At 40.5% G+C, this 14,684-nt stretch overlaps 1 protein-coding gene across 6 annotated transcripts; it reads right to left on the bottom strand.

Moving 5' to 3' along the window:
* Positions 1–272: 272 nt before the first annotated feature.
* Positions 273–13,306, bottom strand: LOC106816239 (DNA polymerase subunit gamma-2, mitochondrial-like). Of its 6 annotated transcripts, none has more exons than XM_014820819.1 (10): positions 13,239–13,306; positions 8,631–8,798; positions 7,283–7,410; positions 3,416–3,572; positions 3,013–3,118; positions 2,525–2,713; positions 2,259–2,399; positions 1,950–2,125; positions 1,423–1,519; positions 273–969 (listed from the first exon to the last, which is right to left on the bottom strand). In XM_014820819.1, the coding sequence occupies exons 2-10, from the start codon at positions 8,783–8,785 to the stop codon at positions 910–912; spliced, it is 1,209 nt and encodes a 402-aa protein (XP_014676305.1). In that variant the 5' UTR covers positions 8,786–8,798; positions 13,239–13,306; the 3' UTR covers positions 273–909. The 6 variants fall into 6 exon arrangements, with proteins under 6 accessions (XP_014676305.1, XP_014676306.1, XP_014676307.1 ...); XM_014820820.1 differs by having other exon boundaries at positions 3,013–3,115; XM_014820821.1 differs by having other exon boundaries at positions 3,443–3,572.
* Positions 13,307–14,684: the final 1,378 nt, after the last annotated feature.

The raw sequence follows: 14,684 nt of genomic DNA, 5'->3' as shown, positions 1-14,684 counted from the left end.
TTAAATCACTATAAGAAATTCTTCTTAGAGAAAAGTTCAGAGAAAGCACGACACAGCTGCTGGCAAACGCTTCAATTTTATCCGCACTGGATTTGTATAAACAAAGGATGGTAAAAAACAAGGTCCAAAAAAAGCAAGAAACTACAAAGAGCTAACAAACACCATAGATATATGCAAGCACATATATCTATGCAAAAACATGCAGACCGTGTGAACTAAGCAAAACGTAACGCTGTGATGGGTTTTTAGAATTCATACTCAATACAAAAGAATAAAGTGTAACATACACAACATTTTTGATTTATTTGTAAAGCATCAACACTACAATATGACCAGAATAAACACATAGAAGCAGTCTTCAATAGAAATGTGCAAATCTGATAACAATCATGCCCAGCCAGTGTTACACTAAAGCAGTAAAAACTACGATAATGCCTACTCAGATATATTACAAACACTATCTGGGCTGACTGATAGCTACACATCTATATCAAAGCATGGAATTGCCTGATCTGTTCGTAGCATGACGTAGAACATGATTGGAATTTACCCACCATTTCAAAACTGATCATGGTATCCATAAGACGTATTTACATAATTCGCAAAGGTTCAGAATGGTATCGCAAGTTAATCACACTGTGAGCATTAAGTGTATTTCTATTTTTAGATGAACCCAAGTACATCGACCAGTTAACAACGGTCTAGATTGCGAAAAAAGCAGTTCCTTTGGCTTAGGGCAGTAGGTCAAAGGCTTAGACAACATGCCATCAAACAGGTCAATATATATGGATGCTTCTTAAAATATAAATAACTTATGGTTAACTGTGAAATAAAATTCATGACATTATTCTAAGACACTGCATGATCATTTCAGGGACGTGGGAAGCTGTGGCTGCATTCCTATTATTCTTAGTAGGCTTGCACGAGTTTCGCAACATACTTGACGAGTTCTGTGATGTGAACTTGTTGCTGAAAATAAACATGCGATATAATAAACTAGAGTTCTAAGATGACACAAAAAACCTTCAATAATAAACTAGTGCTATTTTGATCAATTACAATTTTAAGATTTCCCACCAATTCCATATTCTGTGCCAATGCCTTACAAAGAAGATAGCTCAAAATCAATGATGATGGCAACAACACACATGATGATGACCCTAACACACTAAAACCTGGTTTGGTGACTGTAGGAATATATAATAGACAGACATCTGATTACGAAGCACACGTTTAGCATTCTCCTTTATTTGCAATTATACAGTGAAACCACCTCTACAAAATGCACACCTGTCTATCAAGAATACATTTGGGTTTAGCCTTAATTGATGATGATGATGATGATCACCCTTATATACAGGTTTGACTGTACCCGTCTAGAAAGGCAGCGAATATTCCAGAAACAAAATCTTTAAAAATCACCTTCAGTGTTGTGTCTCTGTTTCTGAGAAGGCACACACCAGTCTTCACTGTGTTCTCATTCACAGAGATGCTGTATGGAATTCCCATCTCATCAAACCTATAGTTAACAACATGAAATCATGATCTCACAAAAACAACAACAAACAGTGAAACGCATGTAAGTCGCTAACTAGAGAAATAAATACACATTACATGCAGCTGTTGACCCACCACTGCCCCATTACGTATTACTGACAGGGTATTTCCAGTCTTCATTCCTATTTTTCGTATTTATATGGTTACATAACAGCAGGGGGTGAGGACCAATATTATTGCTGGCTGCCTTTAAACTTACAATCCGAAAGTGAGCGGAGGACCCAATGGCCGTGCTAACTGGATGGCTGAGATCGTGTCACGTCATGCATATGTTCCGTAATACGTTTATGAAGATTCAATTGCCACGCACGTACATTTTCTGCTGCGATGCACAGCAATGTCTGTGAACCGTGTGCAACAAATGCAACCTAGCATCTGCGACCACGACTCACCGCGTGTACTGGCTCTCATGAGAGCCCACTGTCGCCGTGCCCTGAATGTACCACATGCGCAGGCGAGCGTTAGCAAACTCCACAGCCAGATAGTCTGTGAGATCTCGCAACTCCTGTCCGGCACCCGTGACGATGGCCACCTTGTACGGAGCCAAGCGTGGATGCAGCCGTAGCACCTGGAGCAGCACAGGTAACCAACCTTGTGTAATGAGTACAGACAAGTGCGGGGAATCAACAGGTGAACAAGGCAGGGTTTAAGTTTCACCGGCATGAAGTAAATGGCAGTGTGTTATCAAGCACAAGGCTTACCTCCTTTGATGAAATGCACCCCTTTGTGTCTGTGCGTTCTTTCAGATGGTAAGCGTCGACCAAGTACGCAAGCATGACACGTTCCAAACTGCTGGAGCACTCAACCAGGTGAGGCAACACAGATCGGCGGCCATCTTTGCCCTAAAATACCCAGCATCACAAATTTATATTAATAATCCACCCAAACCCAAATCAGGAACCAACAATTACAGATATAAAACTCTCAGATGAATTAGAGAATGTGCAGCTGACCAATCACACACTACCTGGCAGCTCTGTCCACTCCTCAATTCGAGGGCCTTTAAATCTGCATCGCCACGGGCTGAGATTACCTCAATTGCCTCCTCTGCCTCCTGCCCCTCCCACGGAATCCGAAAGCTTATAGTAACATCGGTGACCTTGCTTTCTGACTGCTGCACCTCCGACAGGGTAAAGTTAGAAGGTGTCCCAGCAAACTAAAGTAGAAAAGTAAAGTCAGGCTTCCTACCCACGTGTGATGACATCAGACAAGAGAGGGAGAAAACGGGTACTGGCCGGGAAGTGCCCAAATCCACAGTAATAACAGAGTCAAACACCACCAAATAGTTATAGCGTGCAGTGAAATAGATAATCATTATGGTTCAATTTTGGAAAAGAGAAACGATGTGTAACAGAAGTTGTGCATCAATGCGCAAGGCAGTGTTGTGTGTCACGATAAAAGTACAACATGCCACAACAACAAATATTTAACATGTTGCCATAATAACATATGCACCTTTCTGTACCACAACATGCGCCGGCGTTGCCAGCGCGTGAATACGTCGGTCACCTCACCAGCTCCAGAAAAGTACTGCAACAGCAACTGTTGGCTTACTCCGCTGCTGAAAAGTGACACTCGCATGATGTACAACATGTTCAAATGTAAAGGCCTTACAGAAGAGTTAAATGCCTACGAATCAGTTAGCAATTCCCTGGGAATCACCTATGTATTTACAACAGCAGATTAATTTTGACTGTATTGAGAGACCTGTATTCATTTCATCACAGTATGCAACACAAACGCCCTTGGCTAGCCTCTAAGCAATAATGCTCGGAACTTGACGATAAATATATGTCATTTGCCATCCCAGCCAATGCTATTCACAACATCTCGAATATATTACACTGCTCGTATTCACCCGATGGGGTATGCGTTGATATCGTACTTTTGAAAAAACTTGTTCCTGCCCGCTGCCATCACTTCATTACCGTGGCGATGGGTCCAACACTGAGCAATTCCAAATGGCAGACGGCCACCGACAAGGGACAGTGTGGGAAGGTAGTGGCACAATTGACCTGTTGTGTTTTAATGGATGGGTTAGAAATATCTGGATACAAGTACACAACAACTCTGACACAAATACTAACATATCTTTAAAACACAACAAATACATGGACTTAAGTAGATTATTTTTATTATTTATTTATAATTTACATATTCACAGTGTTCAGTAAAATATAATTCAAATAGCAAAAATAAGGTTATTAGCTCTGCTGACGTACGGTAATTTTATCGCTGTTAAATTTATTTGCACTCCTGATTCTAATTCCCATGTTGTACTTCAAATGAAAGTGTCAATGACACTGTAGCCCACCACAAAAAAGGACACAAATGAGTGAGTGAGAAGAAGTCAGTTTTAATTGAACAACCATCGACATACATTATAGAAACGAAGAGTATATATGGGAGAACTCCCATTATATACTCTTGATAATTATTTGTAATTTTTTATGTGAAAATAAATGTTTGAGATGTGAAAGTCTGAGATGTGGTCGAGTGATGGCGTTACACCTAAATGATCGCCATTTAATGTTTTTATAATATTTAGCCACTGCCTAAAAGAGGAGCTCCCGATGTGTAACGTGTAAGATTGAGAGGATATGCTTATTCCACGTAGCTGCTATATACCACGTGACAATGGTGTTTCCCTGCCCATAACACAACTTTTGTCAAAGGTTAATTGATTGCATGGAAGTGTTTACTTCGTACGCAGTTTTTCTAGGTGGTAGCACACGGTTGCCATCTGTATATCGCAATAATAATTTAATAACCAAAATGAATCACAATTTGTGATGGTAGATGGCGCTATACCGCTTTGATGTTTCTTAGCGATGGCGTTCGAAATAAAATAGGTTATGCTGCGTTCCGACATGTTTTTTGTAAAACTTTACTCTAATATAGACGTTTTATCGGCAGGGTGTGAGCGAAATACCAATTTTGCATTAAAGATATTGTCAATGAAATCTGGTAAAACGAACCAGACGAGTGTGACACACAGGACTGTTTGTTATCTGCGTGTCTATATAATATGTTATATAATTGCCAAAACCTACCTAATTTGCATAATTTTTTTTAAATATCAAACCCTAGCTACTATTCATTCACATACCAAAAATGAGCAAAATCCGTTGAACCTGAACTGACTAATGGCAATTCCATTTTGCCAAAAAATTGCCGTGGCTCGAAAGTACGTCGACTGGCGTGCTCAAAAATAGTGTAATGAATTGGTTTTGTCATATATGTGTACTCTCGTGTGTGTGAGGCTCCGTGACGTATAGTGTATACCATGTGATGTTGTTCCCAGGTTCTGCTATGGTGCGGGGTAATTATGACCCTGAGGTAATCACAAAGTAGACAGACACGAGGCAGGCCTCGACGCTTATTTTCAGATCTGGTTGTCCTGTCGGGCAACAAGAAGCAATTTTACTTGTCCGAATTTTGGTTTTACTTGTCAAAATTTATTTTGTGCAATGTACGAGCCGTTAATGTCCTCTTTTGGTTCAGTGCATATCATATTATCAGGAGTGTATAATATAGAGATCTATATTATATAAATAGATATATAAATAGATACATATATTACATATATAGATAGCATGTATATATATAATATATATATATATATATATATATATAAATTATTATACACTCCTGACATTTTTGCCAGTATTCCCTGCGTGCATATAGGCTCGCACATACCTAGGCATGTGCACACGCGTTTGCATGCGTGCGTGCGTGTGTATTACACAGTTACAGTATATATATACCGTATTTACTTGTGTATAAACGCGCCGCTTTTTGTACACAACTTCATTAAAAAAAATCAGGGGGTGTGACTTATAGACGAGGCTAAGAAATCTTGTTAATGTACCAATGTTTGTACCAATTTTTCAATGCAAAATATGGGTGAGACTTAATATATTACATGAATTATACTTTACACGAGTAAATACAGTACATGCTAAAATTGTAATGAAATTCAACACGTTTATGTTTGCATGCTGGCACGCCAATTGTGTTGTCATTACCGATTGGCAGCTTTTTCCTCAATCACAGGAAAGAGTTTTGCTGTCATCCTCTCATCCAGCGATGCCCACCCCCTACATATTCAGTAATGAATATGCCCCAACCGACTTATAAACAATCGTACCCCCACCGCAGTACATAAATCAATGCCGCCCCAGCCAGGGAGGTACGCGCTGCCGCTCTGAATAAATCTGTAATGGTAACAGTGGGTGTCTCGGGCTGCTTTTTTCAGGGACCTTTGAAAACGTTTGAAGTGAGAATGTGGTGCGATAGCGCCCTGGCTCAGAGGATGTTAAGAATATTAAACAACTAGAACTTTTCAGTTGTCGATCGAGCAACTAGGCAAGAGAATAACTTGTCGACATAGACTTTCATTTGCCCGGGCAATCGGACAACCGTTAGTGTCGAGGGCTGCGAGGTATAGCGTACAAACAAATGTCTATTTAATTGTTACACAAAAAATTACAGAGACAAGTTATTAGTTACATATGGAATGCAAGATCCTAAAGAGAGTTTACACACGCACATACAAGTACCAGTCTTAAAAGGATTTTGAGACATGTTTTAAGATGCATACTGTAACACGAATATGGTAAGACCTAAACTATGAAACATATATATACATACAAAAACTGTCATGCGCTGACCAAGCGCTTGACACTAACAATAACATACTCACAGATTGACTGGGTGGTTCTTACTTTCTGTTCAAAAGTGGCTATATTTATGCGAGTCTGGATTTGTCACGTGACTTTAGTAGTGCCACGGATTTTTAGTGTAGGTTAATGATGTCTAGACCAGTGGTCATCTTGACCACTGTCGCCATTTCTCAACAAGAGGGGCTCTTTGTTCTATGCAGTTCTACGTCCCTCGCTTGGACTAATGATCATCGTTAATCTGTTCTTTACGACTCCAGCTTGGCGACACGGTGCCATAGTTAGAAAGGGTTTGCTTATCTGCGTAATCTAGCCTTGAAGTAGACGTGGCCAAGACCCGTGACTGTCCTGCGGCATTGTAATCGTAATGTAAATATCGTAATGACTTCGCTTCATTACAATAGGACGTTCAATATGGGAGCATAGCAGTAACAACTATACCCGATTTCAAACATGTGGGTCAAACGTTTCTGAGTTATCGTTGACCGTAGCTAAATGTTGACGGACGGACGAACGGACGCACGACGGACGACGACCATGGCAATAGAGTACCGAAGTGTGACGTCACTGTGGTAGCATGACAACGAACCCACTGGTTCTAAACAACCACTGGCTCCATACATTAACTGCGTAAAAATGTGTGCGTACGTAAAACACGAGTGTGTGCGCTGCAGACAGCGGTAAAGCATCGGTAGCAAGTCGATCTTACAATATTTAATTAATTAATTTCATTTTTTTTATTTTTATTTTTTTTCGTTTTCTTGTTGCTTTTCACTTCCATCCTTTGGAATCTATAAAAACTGCAATAATGACTTCAGAATGATGGTTACAATCGGGTACAAAACACGACACCATTTTCACGCAAGTTAATGTTACCAGAGCATATGATTGTTAGAACCAGTGGGTTCGTTGTCATGCCACCGTGACGTCATCACTTCGGAGCTCTATAGCTCAGCTTAACGATGTCAAGGTGAGCTAAAAATAGTATTAACACCAAGCATTGGCAAGCAATAAAACAAACATTAGGAAAAAGTTATACTTGCGGGATGAACGATCGGTGTGAAAGTCACTTGTCACGTGGCACCGACTTCCATCCTGCTCCACTGGCTCTTCCAAATAGAGGTCCTCCACTGCATATATGTCTGTTTTGCCCAATGACACTGCAGTCCACCTGTATGTAAGGTGACGACTCGGGTTATGGAAATTTATCCCCCATACAAAATTTAACATCAGACTTCTACTTCTACTTTTATACTGTACAGTCCGTGAGGAATAACGTCCAGGGAGTGCACAGCTCCAGGTGCATGTGAAAGATTAGAATCGAACAATTTTACATGTAGACAGTAATGTGTTCCAGAGATCGAGGCTTCTCTGGGCCAGGCACTCATTTCTGAGTGCAACTAGCATACGGCAATGGGCTGTTGAGAGCTGTTGTAGTTGCCCAGCCGAAGATGTGTTTCGCTTCCTCGGGGTGGCTTGACAACGATACTGCCTGACTCAATGTTTTGCCAGAAGCCCGGTGAAATGCTGTGTGCTGCTCCGGTAGCAAGTTCCAGCTTCTGATGGTTCTAGGAAAGAAGCTGTACCTGTACCCATCTGTCCGGGTTCTGATGTTGTTGTATGTGAGCCGGTGTGTGCTGTGGCATATGCTGGTGCTTTTAGTGAGGAAGGATGGAATGTCGACTGTTGCCTGTCCGTTAATTATTTTCCAGAATAGGGCCTGCCGGTTAACGAACCTGCGCTCTTCTTAGGAGGGCCATTGTAGGTCTGCGATCATTTGTGTGACACTCTCAGTTAGCTGGTAATTTCCCGTTACGAAGCGTGCTGCTCGTCTCTGCACTTTCCCCAGAGAAGAGATGTAGGTCTGTCTCTCTAGGTATTTATTATATTCTGATCGTAGTTCATCCTTGATTTCTCGTTGAGTCTCTTCATAGAGTTCCTTATCACTATCAGTGTCTGACTTAGTTTTCTTTGCTTTGCTCCATCTCCATTTCCTTTTTTCCCATCATGCTCTTAATTTTTCTGGTGATGTATGGAATGTTGTTGCTTGCCTTTATGATTTTTTTTGGTACGTGTCTGTCAATCGCAGTCCCAATATTGTCTTTGAAGCTACCCCAGTTTTAAAATGATGATACTCCTCCCTTCTGCCTCTCTCATGAAAATGTCCTTGAATGCCAAGAGTTCAGTCTCAAGTAGGGAGGTGTCTGCCTTAGGTAGGGAGGTGTCTGCATAGGTTTTTATTTGGTGATAAAACAACTTAGAGTTAGAACGTTATTACTTGCTAAACATCCAACACTAGATATGGGGTCTCATAAAAAAGCATCAACCCACTAAAACAAATCATATACTTACAAGAATAATATCAATCAATCATTACAAACAAATACCTACCATTCGTGCAGTATGTTTCTTCGAAATTCTGCCCCAAATGGTCCGTATCTGTAACATGATGAAAATTTGCCGTTGCTTTCCACTGGATAGAAGAAGCCAAGGCGGTGACAGAGCTTTATCAGACCTTGCATCAAATTTTTATTCACTTCTGCCATGAGATCCAATTACCTGGATAACAAAATCAAATCATATTACCAACAATAGAATCATACTTACGCGGGTCAACCACTCGCCGCCTTAGTAGTCGTACTAATTCAATGAGAAAATGGCAATGTGCATTTTCAAAATAAAGCAAGCGTCAAGCGAATTTTTTGGTCCCTGCTCTATATTTTTGTTGATTGTGCGCAGCGGCATGCGTGCGGTGTACTTGTGTTGCAGAGGAGCATTTGAATGGCATTTACAGGAAATCATCAGTAATAATAGGCAATAGAGAGTAAACAAGAGCCGCAAAGCGTCTGGGCTCATCTGAGGTCTGTTGCAACGGTTATAAACGTAACATTTAAGTCGTGCATAGTGACACCTTTGTTAGGTGCAGATATGCAGATACGCAGTTGCGTACACATCATTTCAGCAACCTTCTGCATTCTGCATACCTCCCAAATCCCATTGGTTGATACAAATCGCGTGCCTGAAACTCCTGCTTTCTAGATTATGGATGTGCCATGAATATGAGAACACTGTGACATCATTGAGGTAGTTCAGGAATCCATGTTTAACCCTCTTCTTGAGGGTCAAAAGGTTATCAGACACTTACTCTTCGCACGTCAGTGGAAAGCACATTTCATGGTCCTTTCAATAGTGATAAAAATGGTAGGTCAGCGCTGAAACAAAAAAGTTTCCCACTCTGTCCATTAGGCCATGTCCTCAGAAAATGTCTGATATCTGACCTTTCCCCCACTGCCCTTTGACCTGTGACCTCCAATTTCGCACTGGTGATGGGTTTCCTGCCCATCACACTGTACACCAAATATTAAGAGCATAGGTCGAGCCGTTATGATTTGTGCCGCAATTCCGTATTTCCTCCTATGCCTTAAGTTAAGGGGGAAATATTCCCCCTCCGTTTACACGTCTTGACCTTTGACCCTTGACCCCCCCAAATTTGTCATCCTGAGTCCTTTTCACGATTTCCTCAGACAGTTTCCTGTAAATTCCGTCCAAATCCATATCCATATATATTATATATAGTAGTACACTATATATATTAGTGTAAGCGTGCAACAGTCGCGCCGCGAAAGCAATGGCGCCGGCAGCGTATGGTTGGACGTAGGATTTGGACGGAATTTACAGGAAACTGTCGGCAATAATAGGTAAAAGAGAGTATAGAAACATTAAGAATTTGGTAGTAAATAGATTTCGTATTTAGTTAGCATTATATTTTATTGAAACGCTTCAAGTGCCTGTGAGCCACAATGGCGAAAAAGAGCGCGCACGTCACATCCCTTAGCAACTAGCTGGTATCAATGCGCTGCTGCATAAAGTAGTGCACCGCGTAACCGCGTAGCGGCAGGAGTTGTCACCAAGAGAGAGTATAGAAACATTAAGAATTTGGTAGTAAATAGATTTCGTATTTAGTTGGCATTATATTTTATTGAAACGCTTCAAGTGCCTGTGAGCCACAATGGCGAAAAAGAGCGGCGCACGTCACATCCCTTAGCAACTAGCTGTATCAATGCGCGCTGCTGCATAAAGTAGTGCACCGCGTAACCGCGTAGCGGCAGGAGTTGTCACCAAGAGAGAGTATAGAAACATTAAAGGGACAGTAGCCTCTAGGATTTTACTGCCATACATTGGTACTTACTGTATAACAAATCATCTATACCCACATGTATTTGTTACCAGCATACCTAATTTAATTGTTATAATTAATTACACATCAACGCTACGAAATTGAACGGCGCCATGACACCCGCGACCGTGCTGCCACCCCGAAAAAGTTGCGTATTTGACAATTTATTTTGCACGTTACAGACGGCGAAGGCTAATCACAAAAGTGCAATTATATTTATACCTAAATGGTATTTAACCGAACGATATTCATTTTAAGGGCAAATTTAACCATATTATAAGAACTATATGTCGTTTATAAGATATTCAATCCTTTTGCTTTTAAATGAATAAATATGAAACACCCTCAGTACGTCTGTAGCCCTTGGCTGGAAAGTGGTTTTGCGCAACTCGTATCAGATCGTACGCATTGAGTGCGCCACCGTCGTTTGTAATGAACTGTAGTCGTTGTTTTAAAACATTTTTTTTAAATATTTCTAATGGCAGCGTGAGAAACTAGCGGCCCGCCAGTCGCCAGTGGCGATTAGAAAATTGACGCGGCGACTGCTTGCTCGTGTCAGCTGGTCCGCCGGGGCGACTAGATAATCGCCGCACACTCAACGCATCAACGCATGATTCGCACACCGTACACAAACTCGCGACAGTCTAAGAAATGGATTGCTACATCGCCGGCAGCCCAGAGCTTTCATGACCACATTAACAATAAGTTTTTATATCGCAGGGTTATCATGGGAGTGAGGGGCACGCCAGTGACACCTGACACGCACGTAATCAAGCTGTTAACTGAATTCGTCCTTTCCTTAACGCTAGAAAGTGGACTATTTTTATTCAGTTAGATATCTAGAAGCAATATTCTAGAAGTAGTATTCTAGAGTCTAGGCACTGTAACTTTGCGGCATGCTGCGGCAGCATTGATCTGTGCATGGGGGTACCGTGGAATGGGGAGGAGAAAACGAAAGTAAAACCTTGCCCAGAAGCTCCCGGCATTCCTAGAGATTCCAGTACAAGTTTTTTTTAACATACTCAAAGTAACTAAAAACACGCTCTGAAGTTCTGAACTTGCTCAATCGATTGTTAAAAAGAAAGTGAAAGATGAAGGAAATGAAGTAAAAAAAAGAAACTTGAAAATAACCATACCATCATTACCATGATTATAATTCTTGATTTCCTGTCTTTGTCATGTTACCTGACTATGTGTACTGCTGTAGTGCATATCTGTCTGTGTGAATGAAATAGAATAAGAATGTGATTGGTTTCTTAGTCGAGTGAAATGAGATAAAAAAAAGTGATCGAATGTAATCTGTTGACGATTTCTTAACACTGATAGTCTCATACTGGTGTAGCTCAAGAAACGGTATTGCTAGGTTAGTATATTGACGTTAATCACACAGCCTCGTTGGGTAATACTGGTGCTGAGTGCTGAATGCTGATGAATATATTTAGAGTCAGTGCATCAAAATTATGAAAATTTTAACAACAATCATGCTATGAAAAAGTAGCGCTGGCCAAGCCTAAAATAGGCTCCCGTAAAAAATATTACGAGCTCTTTTTTTCATACAAATCAAAAAAGAGCTTCGTAAAAAAGTAATTTTTAGGCTGCCGCCACAAGAAATTAAAAATTTACCAAACTATTATTTGTTATTTTCTACTAACCTTCTACATTATTCTAATGACAATAATGGTAAATTTAATCAATATATACTTCAAAATAGTCAAATTCCGAAGCCTAAAGCCATGCGAAGTACACAAACTCTCCATGTTTGTTGTGTTCGATTTTCTAGGTCATGCTGTTAAACTTCTGCTAAATCGATAATACTGGGCATCCCCGACCAATCACTGAATCAGCGATCGCGCTAATAAAATATGATAATTTTGATGATAATAGGATAATGGCCAGGTCTTCAGAAAACCGCTGATCTTTGAAATCGACTTGCGGACTTGTTCATTTACTACGCATCAGTTGCTACGAAACGTGTAAAAAATATAATGTTTAAGAATACCTTAGAATGCACATCACCAAATTGCACCATCCCCTCTATAAAAACGTCCCCACATCCGAGTCATTCACTTTGCTCTGACAGAAATCCTGGACCAGTGCCTTACTGACCAGGACCAGTGCGCTTCTCAGGAGCACTGGTCCTGCTGGACCAGTTGCCTCAATTATCAGTTTTTCACCCTGTAATGGTGCATTGAACATGAAACTTTTATATAGCGTAATATAACCTAAATAGCTGAAAAATACCCTAGAACCTAGAGTAAACTCTCCCTTAAGAATTTGGTGCAATGCCAATGCGTGGTACTGGTACTGGTACTGGTAGTGGTAGTAAATAGATTCGCAGTGGCTACGGGTACGGTAGCCGTCGGTCGTTGAAGCCCCTTTTTGGCGTTAGCGGTTAGGGTTAGGGTTAGGATTAGGGTTAGGTTAGGTTTAGGGTTATGGTTAGGGTTAGGGTTAGGGTTCTAGCTCATCTAAACTCTCCAACGTGAATTTATTTCCCAAGGCGTTATTTCGAGAATCTGGCGCGACGCCGCCATCTTTGTCTCGTTAAGTATGAAAACGAATGGACTCCCGTACCCGTAGCTCGCAGACATTAAGATACGGCTCGTACCCGTAGCCACTGCCAATAGATTTCGTATTTATACTACTGACTACGTACGTCTACTAGTACTCCAACTACAACTACATAGCCTAGGCCTATATACTTCATTTTTATATACAAAGTTTAGCACTTAAACGCGTCATAAATGTAACAGCTATTTCATTAAAACTATAAATTGTCTAATTATAAGAGTTAGAATACAGCTGACAGCATAAAAACTTACGTTGAGGAAAGAGGACGCATTGCCATTTCTACTCGTAGTTCTGGATTCTTCCACTACGTGGCGCGCATGCTGGTAATTGACCAATTTCCGGTAGACTGGTACCCGGTCCCATCTTTTCCCATCGAGTAATCGAAGTGGGACGCGAGTACCATCTAAAATTTGCCGGCTGCTAGCGGTAGAAAGTCGAAATTACAATGTCGATATTAATTGAGAAAACGAATATCTCGCGCCTATTGGGGATTCGACATGTCATATGTCTGCTTTTAGGCAACCCCTATACGCTTCACGACACCTCCACTAGAATGATTACTAACATTAGCGATTACGTAATACATATAACGTAACGTAAAAAGAACGTAGCAACCACTGGCGTAGGCCCCCTGGTGACTTGGCAAAACAAAACAAAAATTTTTTTTTCCTTGCCTCTCACGCGTCTTCACAGGACTGGCCACATTCCTGGTTACTTCTGCATCTGCTGAACGAACATTCTCTAAATGAGCATTGTCAAGTCTAAACTCGTCTACAATGACCAGCCACGATTCTCTGCTCTCATTCTCCTTTGTTTCGTTGAACAGGAGTTAGTGAAGACATTATGTCAACGAAATCCTCAAAATGTTCTGTGCAAAATCGACGAGAAGACTGACTTTGGATTTTGAGATTTTCTGCAGCAGACAAAACATGACTAAAAGAAAGGAGATAATTCTTTCTTTGCTCAGATTTGCTGTGTTGCGTGGCTTTGATTGAATTTTATGTTCTGAATCTTATTGACCGAGAAAAGAAATGGAAATGCTTGTGAATAACTTGATATATTCGAACTTATAGACGGCCATTTTGGCCAGAAACCGTCGGTTTTTCATTCTCTCAAATCCGATTTCAAACACTATTTTAAGTAACTGTTCTCTATCAGGGGAGGCAAAAACAATTCTTTTCATGGTAAATTTCCTTTTTTATTTTAAATAGAGCGGCTATTTTGGCAGCTACCTTTGTTTTTATTTGAAATCAAATTTCATATGGTTTTTAGACTTTTCATTCAGAAGGAAAGCAAAAATACATTTTTAATAACGAACAAAATGGTTAAATTGATCTTTAACGCTCATTAATGTGTATTCTAAACGATCGTAAATCTTTTGGTAATTTAAATAAATGCATCGTTTATTTCAGGTGCAGTTCCAACAATCATCTACCTGTTTTTCGGTAGATCTTTATTTCGATTTCATTTCAATATTGCCCTCGACTTTTTCAAAAAAGGAATTAACTTTTAACTTTTAGTAGGAGGAACTTGAACAGTTCTATGACGGATAAACCAACATTGCATGGTACTGCTAACAACACAAATCAAACTACTTCCAATATTCGTCAGTGCTTGAATGAGGAATAGGCGTAGCTAAGGGGGGGGCACAATGGAGGCCATGACCCCCTTCTGATCGGAGAGTACGAAAATTAAGA

The sequence above is a fragment of the Priapulus caudatus genome, unplaced genomic scaffold, assembly GCF_000485595.1.
Source record: "Priapulus caudatus unplaced genomic scaffold, Priapulus_caudatus-5.0.1 Scaffold1324, whole genome shotgun sequence".
NCBI lineage: Eukaryota > Metazoa > Priapulida > Priapulimorpha > Priapulimorphida > Priapulidae > Priapulus > Priapulus caudatus.
This window is presented reverse-complemented; position numbering and strand designations above follow the sequence as displayed.

What these genes read in the sequence shown, in the direction of transcription:
- LOC106816239 (XM_014820819.1), bottom strand. Translation starts at nt 8,785, where the DNA reads ATGGCAGAAGTGAATAAAAATTTGATGCAAGGTCTGATAAAGCTCTGT. An exon ending in TCACACCGATCGTTCATCCC is followed by an intron (nt 3,573 to 7,282) that starts GCAAGTATAACT and finishes AAAACACAACAG; the next exon opens with GTCAATTGTGCCACTACCTT. An exon ending in GGAGTGGACAGAGCTGCCAG is followed by an intron (nt 2,400 to 2,524) that starts GTAGTGTGTGAT and finishes TGGGTATTTTAG; the next exon opens with GGCAAAGATGGCCGCCGATC.